Source organism: Canis aureus, chromosome 19 (assembly GCF_053574225.1).
Source record: "Canis aureus isolate CA01 chromosome 19, VMU_Caureus_v.1.0, whole genome shotgun sequence".
Taxonomy (NCBI): Eukaryota; Metazoa; Chordata; class Mammalia; order Carnivora; family Canidae; genus Canis; species Canis aureus.
This window is the reverse complement of record NC_135629.1, coordinates 54,767,636-54,784,799: the sequence shown is the minus strand read 5'-3', so window position 1 is coordinate 54,784,799 and position 17,164 is coordinate 54,767,636. Positions and strand designations below refer to the sequence as shown.

The window sequence follows — 17,164 nt, the reverse complement described above, 5'->3', positions numbered from 1 at the left end:
CCCCCCCACACACACACAGAGGGTGAGGATGGGATTGAGGGTTGTTCAACACTCAGGACATGTTCTAGATTCTCCAAGGGACAGAGGCTTAGACCAGAGCTTGGAGACACTGAGGACAGGTCTAGAATCCACCAGAAACTACAGACATAAGACCGAAGCTATAGCAACATTGAGAATGTGGCCCAGACTCATCCAGAGGAGAGTCTAAGACAAGAGTCTGGAGTCCGTGAGAATGTATTTAGAACCCACTTGTGAAAAAAGAATGAAGTTAGAGTCTGGGGACATTGAACATATGATCTAGAATCCAAAAGGAACACACTGAGAATGTGACTCACAGCTCGCCAGAAAGAAAGGAGGTCAAACCAGAGCCTGAGGTTACTGACACCATGCCCTAGAACCCACCAGGGAGAGAGGCTTGGATGATGTCCTCAAACAGCTGAGAACTTGGCCTAGAACCCATAGGAAGATGAGCTAACAAGGAGCCTGGTGGAACAGAGAACATGGTCTAGATACCAGGAGCTTCAGAAGACAGCTTGGGGCATTCAGAATGTAGTCTAGGACCCATGGATGGGTTCACAACTATTTTTTAGTTGTGATCTCTCAAATCCACTCCAGCCACTCTGCTGGTGGGACAGAAGGATTGCCCCTCTTGGTCTCAGTGTCTTCTCTGGGAGGCCAGTGGGAGGGTAGAGGAGGTGGGCATGCAGGTGCCGGGGGGATATGGGGTCACTTGCCTGGGTGGAGCCATAGCCACCTCCGTAGTATCTCTGCTCATTGAGCCAGCGGACGACAGGAGGTACATTGTCAAAGTCTTTGAGCAGCAGCAGGGCCAAGAGGGCGTAGGATGTGGCTTCCACATTGTAGAGCTTCTTGCCAGGCTCCACCCAGCGGTTCCTGTCTGCGGAGAGAACCCCCACCCCATCCCCCATGCTCACTGCTCTGTCCAGCCTGGAGATGGCTCCGAGACAGCTCTGAAGTGGACTTCTTGGTGTTCAGATATCCTGGCTCACATCCAAGGCCCACAATCTGCTGGCTCCTGCCTCACTCTCTTCTCTAATTAACCTTCACTCCTCCATTTAAATTCTCAGCCACAGCCCCACCCACCTACAGGAGATTCCCTAAACTTTCCATGCTCGTTTTTACTTCTGAGCCTTTTGATATTCTGTTCCCTCTCCTTGGAGCACCTTTTCTCCATCTACCCCTGTTAATCCCCTGATTTGACTTCACTGGCACCCCAAGACTGGGTGACAGACCCTTGCCATTCCTTCTGTCTCTCAAAACATTCCGTGCTCTCCCGTCCCAGCACTATGATGCTCCATAGCAATCAGGTAACTCATTTCTCTCCTCAGTTGGGGTGTGAAGCCATGATGGCAGGGGCTGTGCTGTATCCACTGTGATGTCCCAAGTGCCTGAGAAAGTATTTATGGCAGAGATCGTCATTAAGAACCATCCCCTCCTCTTCCCGGGCATACAGTTGGACTATGTCTCCCGCAGATCCTTGCAGGGAGATATGGCCACAGGACTGAGCTCTGGACAATGGAATGGACACTGGCAACGATGGGGGCCCCTTCCACGCCTGCTCTACCTCCCTTGCACAATCCTCCTGACTTGTCCCCCTTCTGCTTGAATGGAGTAGATTCCAAGGACCCAGAGTGGCAGAGCCATGAAAAGTCAGAGGCCAGGAGCCAAGCATCAACATATGGAGGAGAGCTGCCCACAAACAACAAACTCCTATTGTGGTAAACCACCTCAGTATATCCTACATCATGTTTTTTGACATATGTTACAGCAGTCAGTGGGAACCTGGCACAGAGCATCACTGGAACCATCAATTAAGTGCTCGCTATGTGCTACCACTGTGCTAAATTCCCTATGGCACTATCTTGTCTAATCCTAATTGCCCTTGAGATCATGGTAATGTTATGACAACAGCAGCGATAGAGCTCTTCCTGGGTGCTGGACCTTCTACCTGTATTACTCGTCCAATCTTCACAACCACCCTATGATGTGTCACCTTAAGGCGAAGTCTAGAGAGGTTCAGTGACTTGTACAAAGTCACACAGGGAGAAAGGGGCAGAGTGGGATCTGGATTTGAGTCTGATGTCAGAGCCCAGGTCCTTGCTCCTGTGTCCTGGCAAGTGCTCAGCACGCATTTGTTGAACGATGGATGCAATGGACCTTCTTGTGTAGCTTACAGTGAGGCCTTCTCACACCTCAGAGCCATTCACTCAGCATGGCTTGGCACCACCCACCCCAGCTCAACTTGAGGCTGCCCATCCCGGCGTGGCTTACGGCCACGCATGCCAGCTCAGGACGACCACCTGCAAACCCCAGTCAGGCATTCGCCTCTCACCTCACCAGGCTGCCCCTCACCTCTGGCTGTGTTCAGAAATTTTCTGAGGTTATCTCCCTCCAGTTTGTCTAGATGGGCCAGGGCGTAGCCAGCAATGGCCACAGAATATGGTCTCCTCAGGTTCTGGTAGTGGGCTGCAAGATAATTTCCTGCCTTTTCGATGCTGCTTGGCAAGATCTGCAAGAAAGAGGACGGGTACTCTGGTAAGGTGGACATTGCTGCCACAGAGAGCTGGTAAGTGTCACACAAGCACCGCTTCCTGGGTGCCAGGATGGTTTCTGTCCTTGCAACACAGATCTGTCTTAGATCTTTTTTTTGTTTGTTTTTTTTGTTTGTTTGTTTGTTTTCAGGTTTTCCAGTGGTTTTAGCCACTGTGAGCCGCCTTGTTGCTGAGTACCTAAGCTGTGTCTGGGACAGTTTATATATCTGGTAGTGTACTGGTAGCTATTTAAGAACCAGCTCTCCAAGGCATGTGATTGGGGGCAAGGTGGGGGGTCAGTTTATGGACTGTCAGTTATTGTGATGCCAATACTCCCACTGTGGCCAATTACAAGTTACCAACATAATATCCCTGATCCCAGAGTGACGAAGAGATGTCCCAGATAGGCACTTGTGAGCTAGTGTGAACCAGACTCAGCACCCTCCTGGGAATGCCTCTTGTCTAATCATCGGCTTCATAGCTAACACTTACTAGATGCCAGTCATACAGCCTGTCATTGAACTTCAGAATCCTATGAGGTAGGCAGTATTTTTATCATCATCCCCACTGCACAGACGAGAATATTGAGACCCAGAGAGATGAGAGATGGAGAAAGACATAATTTATAGTGTTTGCGAATTTTCATGGTGTAAGTACAACCGTGGCCAATTTCAAACTACTGATGTGGAAGCAGTGAATGCAGAGTTGGGAAGAGGTGGGCAGTAAGCAGCACAGTGTTAGGTAGTATTTCCACCATACAAGGTACAGAAATAACCTCGAGATGGGTAGATTTATCATATAGATAATGACGAAGGGTAGTAAAACAATTAGAAAGTGATAGGTTTTGGGTGTTTATTACCTTAGGTTTTAATGGTTGATGTTTAGTCTAATTTACTTAAGTTTATGTAACTTAATTTTATTTTTATTTTTTAATTTTATTTTTTCAATTAAATTTAATTTTTTAATTTTTTATTTTTTTTAAATTTTTATTTATTCATGATAGACACACAGTGATAGAGAGGCAGAGACACAGGCAGAGGGAGAAGCAGGCTCCATGTACCGGGAGCCCGATGCGGGACTCGATCCCAGATCTCCAGGATCGCGCCCTGGGCCAAAGGCAGGCGCCAAACCGCTGCGCCACCCAGGGATCCCTAAATTTAATTTTTTAAAAAAGATTTTACTTATTTATTCATGAGACACAGAGAGAGAGGCAGAGACTCAGGCAGAGGGAGAAGCAGGCTCCATGCAAGGAGCCTGATGCCGGACTGGATCCTGGAACCCTAGGATCACTCCCTGAGCCAAAGGCAGACGCTTAACCACTGAGCCACCCAGGCGTCCCATAACTTGATTTTAAGTGATGATTGTATTTAAGAACTAGCTTGCGAAAAGTCCTGGAGATGTAACAGTTGGTTTTCCCAAGTTCAGTGGTTGGTTCCAGCACACTCTTGATTTGAACCCCAGCAATCTGGTTCTACAGCCTATGCTATCCTCAGTTATACTGTTGCCATGTTGTAGAGGAAAATGTTGCTGCATGGTAGTAGAGCCTAATCCTTTGGCCTGCCCAGCTACTTCTCCTCCATCTACTTTTGTTTGACGTCTGTAGGAGCTTTTCTCCTCCATTTCCACGCCACACTGGAGGCAGGCCATATTTGCCCAGCGAGACCAACTCCTTGGCCTGAGCTGATTGGCCCAGGGGTGATCACCCTACCACGGTCCAGCCAATCAGTGCTGTCCCCTGGGAATCAGCTAGCCTTACTCTGGCTGTGTTCCTCAAGGAAGGTCAGCCCCGTGCTGCCCTGCAGGCAAAGAGGAATTATTGGGCCCAGAAAGGTCTGGGTCCCTCCTGGGCACTAAAGTTAACAGGCCCCTCCCTTCCATCACTTTCTGGGGTCCAACGAAGGAAGAAGCAGCTGGCTGAGGGTGAGATCCTGGGGTTCCAGACTTGGTAAGCCAAAGTTCAGACAATCCACTCTGACCATCCCAGGACAAAGCAGATGAAGCAATCACAGAGACTCTCAGGAGCCCATCTCTCTAAGTTTTGTGCTTCGAAATGAAAACCAGAGGAAAAGGAGGTAACCTTTTAGGGTCATGGGCTCCTTTGAAAATTTCCTAGAAGAGAGATGCTTGGGTGGCACAGTCGGTTAAGCATCTGACTCTTGATTTCAGCTCGGGTCATGATCAGGGTGGTGAGATGGGGCCCTGCATGGGGCTCTGTGCTCAGCAGTGTCTGCTTGAGATTCTCTCTTCTCCCTCTGCCCTGCCCCCATGCTCTCTCTCTCTCTCAAATAAATAAATAAATCTTAAAAAAAATTTCCTAGAGGATCCCCTGGACTAAGAAAATAGTCTTGATGTTTTCTTAGCACTGTGTTGTGAGTTTCCTTTAGGCAAGCAGCAAGGATACAATGCACTGATCATGTAGGAGTGATGTGGGAGGCAGGCTGAGGGGGCTTTTGTTGAAATTGGCTAAAATTCTCTGAAAAGGGTAAGGCAGGCAGAGAGGACCCGCTCTTTGATCTCTTTGTGTCTCAGTTTTCTCTTCTGTTAACTGGGGATAATAAGAGTAGCCTACCTCTTGGGCTCCAACAAGGATTACAGGACTTCACCATGTGAAGCTCTTAGATGAACATCTTTAGTTAATTGCCCCCCAAATGTTGGGTATTATTATGGCCGCTTTGCTGGCTGTTAGTGCACTGGGGGAGGACTGAGAATCACCCAAATGCAACACCTCACCCTCCAAGGTGCATGTGCCTTGGGTAGAGGAGGGGAGAGGAAGAGGATGGCAGATACTTACGTTAACCTGTCCTATACAAATATCTTCAGCCTCTTTTAGTGCTATGAGAACAAAGGCCGTGAGGGACACAGACTTCTCCTCAGCTTCCCGGAAGCCACCCTAGAGTGGGAAGCAAGAAACAAGGATAGAGTCACCAGTGTGTTCCCATTTGCTGGCCAATCCCCCTGTAGGTTCAGTAGGTCCAAGCAGGGCTGAGTCTCTCCCCAGTGTCTCCCTAGGAGGGTCACTGTCTTCAGTATTCATTCATTCAGCAAATGGTGGTGCTGCTGGGGATAAGGTGGTGGGAAAGACCTGGACACCAGCCCCAATCCTCATGGAGCTCGCCGTATAGTAGGGGAGACAGACAAGAACCGATCAATTCACTATAGATTTATCATTACAAACTGATGAGTGCTATGCAGGAGAAGTGGATGTGGCAGTGAGAATGGACAGTGGGAGTGTGACTCAGTTGGGGAGGTCAAGAAAGATGTCCCTGGGGGATGACAGGGGTTAGCAGGCCAGGCAGTGGGAACAGCATGTGCAAAGGCCCTGTGGCAGGACAGAGCAAGGCTCCTAGCAGTACAGATGGCATGTGGATGGGGATAGGGGCAACACCGTGAGAATGGAAGCTTGAAAAGTCAGGCTAAGGCAGTGATTCTCTAACATGGGCATGTGTCAGCATCACGGTGGTGGTGGTGGGGGGGAGGTGGGGTGTGGAGAGGGACTTATAGAAACTGGTTCCTAGGCTCTGCCCCTAAAGTTTCTGATTCCATGCATCTAGCATCCAGCCTGAGGACGTACATTACTAACAAGTTTCCAGGTGATGCTGATGCTGCTGGCCTGGGGAATCCCGTTTGGAGAACTGTAGTTCTGAGGGGTTCTAGGTGTATTTTCAGAGTGAAGGGGAGGGACTTTGGTTTTGTACTGGACTCTGAAGGTCTCTGGTTTTTGTACTAGACGAGTGACACTCCCAAAGGAATGGGTCGTCTTTCTCCTATCTGTCCCATGACTTCCAGGCGCCCCTCCCTCACTCTGTCCTGAACCCCTGCTTCTTACGGTCATCTCTTGGTGGATCACAGGCCCATCCTCCTGGAAGATCCCATCGGGCTTCTGCTTCTCCAGGATCAGCCATTTGACAGCCCCGCAGAGAACCTGGGCTTCAATGGCGATGAGGTTGGTGGCCAGAGAGAAGACCTTGACCACGTAGGCTGTCAGCCTGGAGGTGGTCACAGAGCATGAGCCAATCGCCTCGGCATCCAGAGAGCAGGTTCCAGCAAACCAGTGAGCAGAGGGGGCAGGCCCTGGCCCAGCTGGCTCAGCTTGCCCACCCAGGTTGAGACCCAGCCTAGCTGCAGGAGGTGCTTGATGACCGAGGGCCACTCAGGAGCCCACAGTGGGCGCCTCGCCTCTGTGGGTGGAGGCTGCATAGCTGGGCAGAGGGCTGTGTGGATGGGGCCCACCAGGACCACGGCAGGCTGCCCTGCTCTGTGGGGTGCAGGGGTGGCTCACCAGGTGCTGGATGGCCGGTTCTGGAAGGCAGCGAAGGCCGAGTTGGGTTGTCTGAAGGCCAGCTGTTGGGTGTATCCTGCGGGGAAGCAAGAAGTGTTGTCAGAAGAGCAGGGGCGCAGTGGAGAGGGTGGCCAGCATGGGAATGCCAGCGAGGGGGAGGGCCTGGAGTCCTGGGGTTCAGGGAGGGGAGAGGGGGCTCAGCACAGAGGAGGGAACTGCAAAGGGGGAGGAGCTTCTAAAAAGAGAAGGGGCTCAGAGGATGGGGCGATCAGAGTAAAGGGGGTGGGGTCCCCGGGAGGACCCAGCTCCAGGAGGCGGTGGCAGCGGGTCTCCCACGAAGACGCACCCTTCTTGATGAGCTCCAAGGCCTCCTGGCGCTTCTCCAGCCCGAACTTGTCCCACTGCTCGGTTTGGTCCAGGTAATGCAGGGCGATGACGGTGGGCGTCATGCCGATCATGTTCTGCTCCCCGCAGCCCGACGGGGTCACGATGAGGTGCTTCAGACGGTCCCCGTCGATGGCGTCCTCTACCATCTGAGCCACCGGGGTCCCTGGAGCCAGGCGGGAGGGAGGACCGTGCTCAAGCACAGTGGGGCGGGGTGAGGAGGGTCGGGACTGACCCAGGGACCCCAGGCTCCCACCAGCCAGTGCCAGGGATGCGGGGGGCAGTTGGAGGCTGAGGGGGATGTGATCAAAGGGGAGCAGCAGGCTGAGTGGCCCCAGAGGGGGGTGCGTGGCCTACATTTGTAGGGAAGGGGGGGCTTGTGCTTCATAGAGCCCTGGTTCCCGAGTCCTCTTGTTACACCAGTGGCAAATGAATCCCAGTAACAATCGTCACGAACACTTAGATGTGCTTAATGCTGTTTTGCCAGGCGCTGTTCCAGAGATCATCATATAATATCTCATTTAATCCTCTCAGCAACCCTTTGATATATTTGTTATTTTGTTATTTGCCCCCATCACAGATGAGGAAACCAAAGGTCTCTCCCCAAAACCTTAAGCTTGCAAGGTGCCTTTCCAGCGACCTCTTTTCCCTCTTGCTCCAGTCCTCCATCCCGCGCATTAGGTTCCAGAATTTCCTGCTCTCAAGAGGAAACTCTACTGTTTCTCATTCAAACTTCTCTATCAGCAAAAGCTATTTTCTGAATTAAATACTGCCTGGGGGCTTCTCTAATCCAGGAGGTGGTTCTAGCAGAAGTGGAGGGGGGAGACACAGCGACAAATGCCCCCAGAATTAGGTGGCACTGGGTCCCCTGCTCCAGGGTCGTGCCTTCCTGGGTCGGGGCCAGTGGCCACTCACCTTGCAGGAGGATCCTGGTCTCTGACTCCGTGTCCGGGACTTGGTCACCCAGGTCTGCGGCATGGACCTCCTCTCGCTGCACTCCCTCTGCCGGCCGAGCGGGACAAACGGATGGCACCAGCCCTCTCCCACAAGGCCCTGCATCACCACCCAGGCTGCCACTCCTCTGCTGTGGCTGACTCACCCTGGCCCTTGGCTTCTGGATCCAGCGTGCGAATGGCCAAGGTTTGGTTGACTAGGATTCCTTCCGGCTGACCCATGTCGGGATAGGGGGTGAAGGGAGGGCAGGCGAATAAAAGAACAGACAGACACAACTGGTCAGCAAAGACACTGTCCTTCTGGCCATTACTGTCGCACAGGCACGAGGTACCACCTTTCCTAGCTGTGTGATGGGAGTCAAATACCTTCCTCCGTGGCTCAGCTTCCTCCCTTCTAAAGAGGAAGCAATACCAACATCTACTTCATATGGTTGTCCTGGGAGTTAATTTCTTTTTCTTTTTTTCTGGGGGGGGGGGAGTTAATTTCAAATTATACGTTCATAACAAAAGCACAAACCCTTTGGAAAGCTTCCTGCGTGCTAACCCTACTGTCTTGCGTTAATGGTTCACAGCAAACCCAGTGGGGTGAGGGCTGCTGTGATACCTCCTGTCTCAAAGATGGGGTATGAAAGGCGAAGTAACCGCCCCCCCAACATCACACAGCTGGTAGGAGAGAACTGCTTTTTTTTTTTTTTTTTTTTTTTTAGAACTGGGGTTTGAACAGGGCATTCTGGCACAAAGTCTGTTTTTTGAGGGGAGGCAGTCACGCTGAACGACCCCAGAGTGTCTGTGTTTGTAACTCAGTGCCTTTCAGGCGTCTCTAACACAAAAGAATGTGCATAAAGTACTCAGCACAAGGCCTGGCACATAGTAAGTGCTCAGTTAAAATAGGAGCTATTTTAGTTAGTTATCGGATTCCCAATGGAAGCTCTCCTGTAAGTGCAGAAAGACCTCCATGGTGGACTGCAGCTGTTTATGCCTTTTCAGAACACATTCTCCTTTTAGGCTGATATTAATGCCCAAATTTTCCTTTAGAGACCGACTCTTCTCCCATGGCATGCTGGTAAATATTTGCCACCCAGCTCTCCAGGAAGAAAAGATGCTGACTTGTAGCGCTGCCAGTTTCTGTGCTGTGAATATCTCCTCCACACTGGATTTCAAGTTGCCAGCATCTGGGATTGCAAAATTGGGAAGTTGTGGGCACTCTGGCTCTTGGGCGCTGGACCATTCAGGCTCCAGCAACCCTACTGGGTTTGCATCCCATTGGTTCCCATACTGAGCCAACGCTCAGAGGCACAATGACATAAGGGTCCCAGACAAAAGGGATAATAAAAAATGTATCCCTACGGGCACTCAGCTGACTCATCAGAAGAGCATGTGACTCTTGATCTAGGGGTTGTGAGTTTGAGCCCCACGTTGAGTGTAGAGATTACTAAAAAAAAAACCCAAAACAAAAAAAGCTTAAAAAAAGAACTCCTAGATATATATTTGTATGTATGTTTTCATGGTTCATTATATTCCAGAACATTAAAGTAGTTGAAAAAAACATGAGTTTGGGTGCACCTGGCTGGCTCGGTTGGTAGGGTCGGATCAAGTGTGACTCTTGATCTCAGGGTTGTAAACTCAAAGTCCCACGTTAGGTATAGAGATGACTTAAAAATAAAGTCTTAAAAAAATATGTGAGTTTGGTTCCATTAAAGTCAGGAAAGAAAAATTATAATCAATTCTGGTTTGGGTATAAATAAGACATTTGACTGTAAAATAGCACTGTCAGTTTTAAAGCATTTGCTTTTCAATGTTTCAATATTTTTTCAACTACTTTAACATTTTTTGGGAAAATCAACCATTAATCAATTTTAACACTTAAAAAAAGACATGTATATGCCCTATTTTCCCTTTTAGCTTCAGGCTCTAATATAGCTTGACTTGACATTGTCAGGTCCTCTCCGTGTTTAAAATTTTGATCTTTTGTCCATCATGGATTTTTCTGGCATTAATTTTGATTTCTTAAAACACTGCATTAAAATATTGTTGCTCTTATTTATGATCTCACATTTTGCTCGAAAATATTAATAAAAGATGATAAGAGGCTTTTGTTTTTATTAATGACTTGATCTCCTATTATATTTGTGAATGTTCCTCACTGTAGGAAAGAGTAGATATTATCGGATATACCTTAACAGTTATATATCTACTCTTTCCTACAAATTTTAGAAAGCAAACATATAATGTGAGAATATAAGAACTTCTATTTTTATCTATTATATGTTATTGCTTTCTAAAATTTGTTTTTTGAGGGGTGCCTGGGTGGCTCAATGGTTGAATATCTGCCTTTGGCTCAGGGCATGATCCCAGGGTCCTGGGATTGAGTCCTGCATCGGGCTCCCCGCAGGGAGTCTGCTTCTCCCTCTGCCTATGTCTCTGCCTCTCTCTGTGTGTCTCTCATGAATAAATAAATAAAATCTTAAAAATAAATAAAAAAGGAAATAAGTAAAATTGATTTTGTGAAACATGTTTTCCCAAGACTTTTAAGGTCAAAAGAAAACTCCTCTATACTGAACTGTGTTAAAAATATCCTATGTGATAATAAAACATATATATATATTTTTTTATAAAACATATTTTCATTTAAAAATCTATCACTGGGAGTGCCTGGGTCAGCCAGTTAAGTATCTGCCTTTGGCTCAGGTCATGATTCTGGGATCCTGGGATCCAGCTACACATGGGCTCCCTGCTCTGCGGGGAGCCTGCTTCTCTCTCTCCCTCTGCCTGCCACTCCCCCTGTTTGTGCTCTCTTTCTCTCTCTCTCTGTTTGTCAAATAAATAAATAAAAGCTTTAAAAAATATATCACTGATTTTTATTATTGAGTTTTTTGGTTCCCCCTCAAAGTTCTCACTCACTCACCCTAATCCTGGTTCCTGCTTCCAAGCACGTAAGGACTCTTAAATTTCCTAAGCTGAGACACTTAGTGTCTCAGGGCCTGGATCTCCAACTTGGGTTGACAGCATGGGAGACAGGAGCCTCTCCTGAAGGGCAAGGAGCCGCAAGCACCCCCAAGGACTCACCACGACCTTCAAGATCTTCTTGACACCATCGTTGGCGAAATGCCTGTAGACAGCGGCCTTGACCTCCACCTCATGGAGGCCAATCTTCAGAGGCACAATGACATAAGACACGGCCACGGAGGACTTGGCTGGGATGTTTACAATCTGCTGGTAGCTCTTCTTAGATGTGGCCAGACTACAGAAGGCTGGATTGTAGAGTAGTTCCACCCTGACCTGTTGGGGACAGAGGATCGGTTAGGGGTGTGTGCCACGGGCCACCAGCATGACCACCACCACCCCTTCCAAGCTTGCCATCATGCCTCTGTCATCCCAGGGACCCACCTTGATATCCTCTCTCTCCTGGTAATTGTAGAGTATGGCTCGGATCTCCACCTGCTCATTACGTACAACAGAGTAGGGTAGCCGCAGGTCAATGAAGAAGTCTTGTAGCACTGTGACTTCATAGGGGTCAGCCACACAGATCCCTGCCCGGAAGTGGAGTGTCAAGGGAAGGAGGTGGACAGAGGCTCAGTGCTTACCCTGACTGCTGGAGCTGGGCCAAGCTCAGGCTGTGTTTGTAGCAGCCCACGGACTGAACAACTTCAATGGTGATACCTTACCGACGGTGGTGGCAGCTGGGAGTTGCCGTGATGGGACGATTTCCATCCTCTTTTGTGATTTGGTTCATAGGTAGGTGTGCAGGTGGGAAGAACTCAAGCATAATCAATGGCTCCTATCTGCGCTCTCCAAAATGGTAGCCCGAGCTCCTTGTGGTTACCAGGCACTTGGAATATGGCTCGCTCTGGTGGGAACTGGATTCCTACTTCTATTTCATTTCACTTCACTCAGATTTAAACTTAAAAACTGATGTTTGTCATGAATATGCTACAACCCCCTGAACTATACACTTTCAAAGGGTGACTTTCATAGTATGTAAATAATATCTCACTTTAGAAAATGATGTTTGATTCAATAATTGGAAAAAACTTTAAATGTATGCTTGGAACAATTTAGATATGCCAATATACCTTTACGATTGTACATTTTACAGATCCTAAAATACAGATCAAAGTGTTTCCAGTGAAGGCCTAGGGGCATCTGGCCAGCTTAGTTGGGGAAGAGTGTGACTCTTGATTTCAGGGTTGTGAGTTTGAGCCCCACGTTGGGTGTAGAGATGACTTAAAAGTAAAAATAAAATCTTAAAAAAAAAAAAGTTAGCACCCTAATTGAATTTGCTCTGCAGGTATAAAATACGTGCTGGATTTCAAAGGTTTAGTGCAAACAGAAGTAAAATATATCATTCCTAATTTTGAGATGTTAATAGGTTATTCTTAAATATTAAAAGATTTATTTAAAAAAAGATTTATTGTAACATCATCACTAGTGTGAAGTGGTTTTGTGCATGTTTATAAAATGTTGAAAGAATAAAACAATGTTGAAAGAATAATATTTGGGGCATATTTTGTAAAGAAAATATATAATAAAATTGATTTCACCTACTTTTTTTCTTTTCTTTTTTTTCAGGTAGGCTCCATGCCCAACATGGGGCTTGAACTCACAACTGAGATCAAGAGTTGCATATTCTATGAACTGAGCCAGCCAGGCATCCCTCACCTACTCCTTTCTTTTGGGGCTACCAGGAAATTTAAAATGACATAAAGCTTGCATCTGCCACTCTGTATTTCCAATGGACAGGGCTGATCTACAAGCAGTGAAAATGATGCCAGAAACAATGGTTATTTGAAATACAACAGTTATTGCATTAAATTCAAACAAAGGGTTGATTGATGCAAGCAAAATTTGCAAAAAGATATTTAAAATAATGTTATACTAAAAAAATAAAACAAAAATAATGTTACATTAAGAAATCTATTAAGATTTTTTTGTTGTTGGTGGTGCTTATTCTTCAGTGGTGAAAAAAATTATCAGAGACTTAAACAAAATCCTTATTTCCTAACCTACAGTCATTTATTCACCACCCTTGGGGTGTTTGCTCTAGTCATGGGAGCTCTTTACCCATTTCTTATCTACTATTTGTTTTTACATTTTTCAAAAAAAATTATTTTTTTAGTAGTCTCTACACCCAGTGTGGGGCTCGAACTCACAACCCTGAGATTGGGAGTGGCACCTTCCACTGACTGAGCCAGTCAGATGCCCCTGTTTTCACATTTTGAAACTCAAATCGAATTTACGATGGTGTGTGAAAAACGAGCTTTTGCACCATAAATAGGAGGGTTCTCTCAAGGAAAACAAAACGGTTTTGTTCAATACTGGTTAGCTTGTGTGGTGCCTGCAGAAAGTGGCACCTGCTCCCCTCTCCTCACTGATTGAAGTTGTTAACAAGAACCGGGGAGATGAAGGGGTGCTTGCCCCAGACTGAGCTCTTCCCTTTGAACAAGATAAAAGGACTGAAGGAGAACCAAAAGAAGGACTTCTGACGCACCATCCATGTTATTTTTAAGGCAATGAAACAACTCCTCTGTGTGATATTGGAACTGTGGCTGCATGTCATTACAGGTTTGTTCAAACCCCCAGAAGGTACAACCCCTAAAGGGGGGGAGCTCAAGGCTATTGGCTGCAATTAATAATAACATATCCAGGGGCACCTGGGTGGCTCAGTCTGTTGAGCATCCGACTCTTCATTTCGGCTCAAGTCATGATCTCAAGGTCATAAGATTGAGTCCCAAGTCGGGCTCCCCGTTCAGCGGGGAGTCTGCTCAGGAGTCTCTCTTTCCCTTTGCTCCTCCCCTGCCCCTCAAATAAATAAATAAATAAATCTTAGAAAAAAAATCAGATATCCATATTGGCCTATCGATTATAGCAAATGTACCACCCTAACACAAATGGGGATGGAGGGGGGCATGGAGGGATGTGTGGCGACTGTGCTTTTTGCTCAAACTGAAAACTGTTTTAACAAATCTACCAATTAAAAAAAAAAAAGAGTGACTTCTGGTGCATGATTTGCGGTATTTAAGGAAATAGCCATGCATCTCTGAAAGGCATTTACTCTTTGGTCTCTAATATATGTCTGGCTCCAATGAGAACTCACACTCATCGGACATCTATAATATGCCAGGCCCCATCATAAGGGCTTTCTGTGTATCAACTCATAAAATCCTCCCAACAACACTCTGAGTAAGTGCTATTTCTATTGTGCCTGCTTTATGGATGTGCACAGAGAGGTTGAGTAACTTGACTCAGGCCACACAGCTCCCCAGGGGAAGATCTGGGATTTGAAGCCAGGCGTTTCAGCCTGGGAGGCCCCCTACTTGTAACCCTACTGACTCTTTAATTCATAGTGTCTCAGGAGTTTGAAATTTCCAAGTTCTGTTGGTTATAGTGCTACAATATTTTATTCTGAAGCTCTAAGATGGGATTCCCGGGAGCTTCATCCCCTGCTGATCTTGGGCAAGTCACCTTCTTTCGTTGGCTTTAGTATCCTCATTTGTAGGAGAATAATAGTACCAAGCTCTCATGGGGTGGTTGTGAGCATTGAATGAGATAATGTGGAATCCAGCAGGTAGAGGCCATGAATGCTGCTCGACATCCTCTCCTGCACAGGGCAGGGCCCCATCACAGAGAACCATCCAGCTCAGGGCCATGTCGGTGGTGAGGGAGAGAGGTGCTGGGGCAGGGCGGGCCTTCCCCAACCACCACACGCATGCTAACCCCTTGGGGACCTCGTGAAAACACAGGCTCTGAGTCAGCAGGTCAGAAGTCAGGCCCAAGATTCTGAATTTCTGACCAACTCCCAGGTAAAGCAGCTTTGCCAGATTGCTAGTGGTTCAGGGAACATGGTTTCGGTCCAAGAATCTAAACTGTGGCTTTCAATTTTTTTTTTTTCCCAAGCAGCAAGAACTCTTCTTATTTAAAGGACACCTCACACAGAACCTCAATATACGAACACAGAGGATGGGCAGATAGGAAGATGCTCTGATCTGAAACACAGGTGGGGGCCACAAACCAGAATTGTGCTGAATTGTACTGGGGTTTCAGGCGAAAGGAAAAGTAGGTGCCCCGGCCTACACGATCATGCTGTGCCATCATCGCTTGTTCAAGAGAAACTGCCAAACAGTTTCAATTCCTTCATTTAAAACAAGACAAGCAAAGAAGCAGATTTTGGAAACCTTGAAGGAAAATGGTAATGAGGTGTAATTTATTATAAACTGTGACACAATAAAATTATTAAAAATCACTTAAAACGTTGGTTTGGCATAAGTCAGATATCATTGGTTTTCATACACCCACTTTTTAATATTTCAATCTTTTTTCCAGCTATTTTAATGCTCAGGGAAAAAATTAAAATATCCATAAATCAGGCACAGGGGACATACATTTTCTCTCTTGCCTCAAACCCCAGTATGGCTTGGCATGGCGCTGGCTTCTATTTAAAATGTAGGTATTTTGTTCACCACAGATTTTTTTTTTTTTTGCATTCACATTGATTTTTAAAAAATGATTGAGTGAAAATATTACTTATCAGGGCACCTGAGCTTTTTGGCGCCCACTTAAAATTGGCATGTAGGGGTGTCTGGGTGGCTCAGTGGTTGAGCATCTGCCTTTGGCTCAGGTCATGATCCCGGGGTCCTGGGATCAAGTCCCGCATCAGATTCCCCACAGGGAGCCTGCTATTCCCTCTCCCTATGTATCTGCCTCTTTCCCTGTGTCTTTCATGAACAAATAAATAAAATCTTTTAAAAAATAGATAAAATTGACACTTAAAGTTAGCGCCTCCTTCTCCTCATCCTGCTCCTCACCCTCCTCGAGACCACTCACGTCAGGCCAGGGCTCCCGGGTTCTCTGAGGTGGTGGCCTTGGTTTCATAATCTGACCACCCATGTTCCAATCATGCATTTCATTCTGCTTCCTCTTATACTCTTTTTTAATCGCTTTACCCATCATCCTATCCACATCACTCCTTAAGGGTGTTTGTCATTGCGAATTATTCTATAAGATACCACAAGGGTGGATATAGATTGAACAGCACCAAGAGTGAACCCTACTGTCAACTATGAACTTGGGGTGATGATGATGTAATACACCGTGCTGGTTCGGAATGCTGGGATTTGGGGAGACTGTGCTTGTGGGGAGGTAGCATGGAAGTATGGGGGGAAATCTCTTACCCTACCGTCAATTTTGCTGTGAACCTAAAACTGTTCTCAAAAACATATCTATCTACAAGAAGCACTGACTATGTCACTCACAGAGAGGACCTGACACCCCTTCAGTCACCAAGAAACGAGGATTTCTTTGCATGGGAGAGAATGCCCAGTGGCTCTGGGGTCCCTGCCTCCTGAGGATGGGGCCACCACCTTCTCTCACCTTTCTTCTTCGACAAGCTCACAGCCAGAATTTCCCAAGTTGTGATGGAGTCTTTCAAAAACACATTCATGGTCTTCGTGGAGATTCTGGATGGGGGGGAGAAGTTGGGGTGTTAGGAGAAGACGTGTGTCAGGGTTATGGAGGGGCCCCAAGGGAAGAGTGGCAGGGGACAGCTAGGCACATTTAGGCAGCCTGACTCTTGATTTTTCTAGGCTGGATTTGAGGCTGCACGGTGATTCCAGAAAAGAGGGGGGTTGGGGTGCATGCAAATTAAGTGGTCCAGTCTGGGGTGCTGTAGGAGCTGGCCTGGGCCATGGGTTGAAGTGGAGGCCTTACCCATTTTTCTCAGGTTCATTGAGAATCTCTATGGTCCACAGCCAGCTCTCAGGGAACTGGCTTCTGGAAACGATGTCCTCTTCCAGGAATAGTTCTTCATCCATGTCACCTGGGAGGCAAGGGGTGGGGAAGGGAGCAATTTGGGTTTAGAACAGACCCATTTTCCCACTGTCCCTGGAGATATTTATCTCTGTATCTCTGGAGGGATTTCTAGCAGCAAAACACACCCATGGCCACGTGATGACCTTGGCAGGGGGCGGGTATGTTTGCCTTTGTCACTCCTTCCTCCATAA

At 47.2% G+C, this 17,164-nt stretch overlaps 1 protein-coding gene across 1 annotated transcript in view; it reads right to left on the bottom strand.

Moving 5' to 3' along the window:
- C3 (complement C3) overlaps positions 1-17,164 on the bottom strand; it is a 32,635-nt gene that overhangs the window by 5,727 nt on the left and 9,744 nt on the right. Inside the window, exons 18-29 of the mRNA XM_077860229.1 lie at positions 16,872-16,980; positions 16,536-16,621; positions 11,556-11,698; positions 11,235-11,447; positions 8,315-8,381; positions 8,131-8,217; positions 7,178-7,381; positions 6,832-6,907; positions 6,379-6,538; positions 5,344-5,442; positions 2,374-2,530; positions 735-898 (exon numbers count right to left, since the gene is read on the bottom strand). Coding sequence (XP_077716355.1) covers positions 735-898; positions 2,374-2,530; positions 5,344-5,442; positions 6,379-6,538; positions 6,832-6,907; positions 7,178-7,381; positions 8,131-8,217; positions 8,315-8,381; positions 11,235-11,447; positions 11,556-11,698; positions 16,536-16,621; positions 16,872-16,980 — 1,565 coding nt within the window. The remainder of the gene's footprint in view (positions 1-734; positions 899-2,373; positions 2,531-5,343; positions 5,443-6,378; positions 6,539-6,831; positions 6,908-7,177; positions 7,382-8,130; positions 8,218-8,314; positions 8,382-11,234; positions 11,448-11,555; positions 11,699-16,535; positions 16,622-16,871; positions 16,981-17,164) is intronic.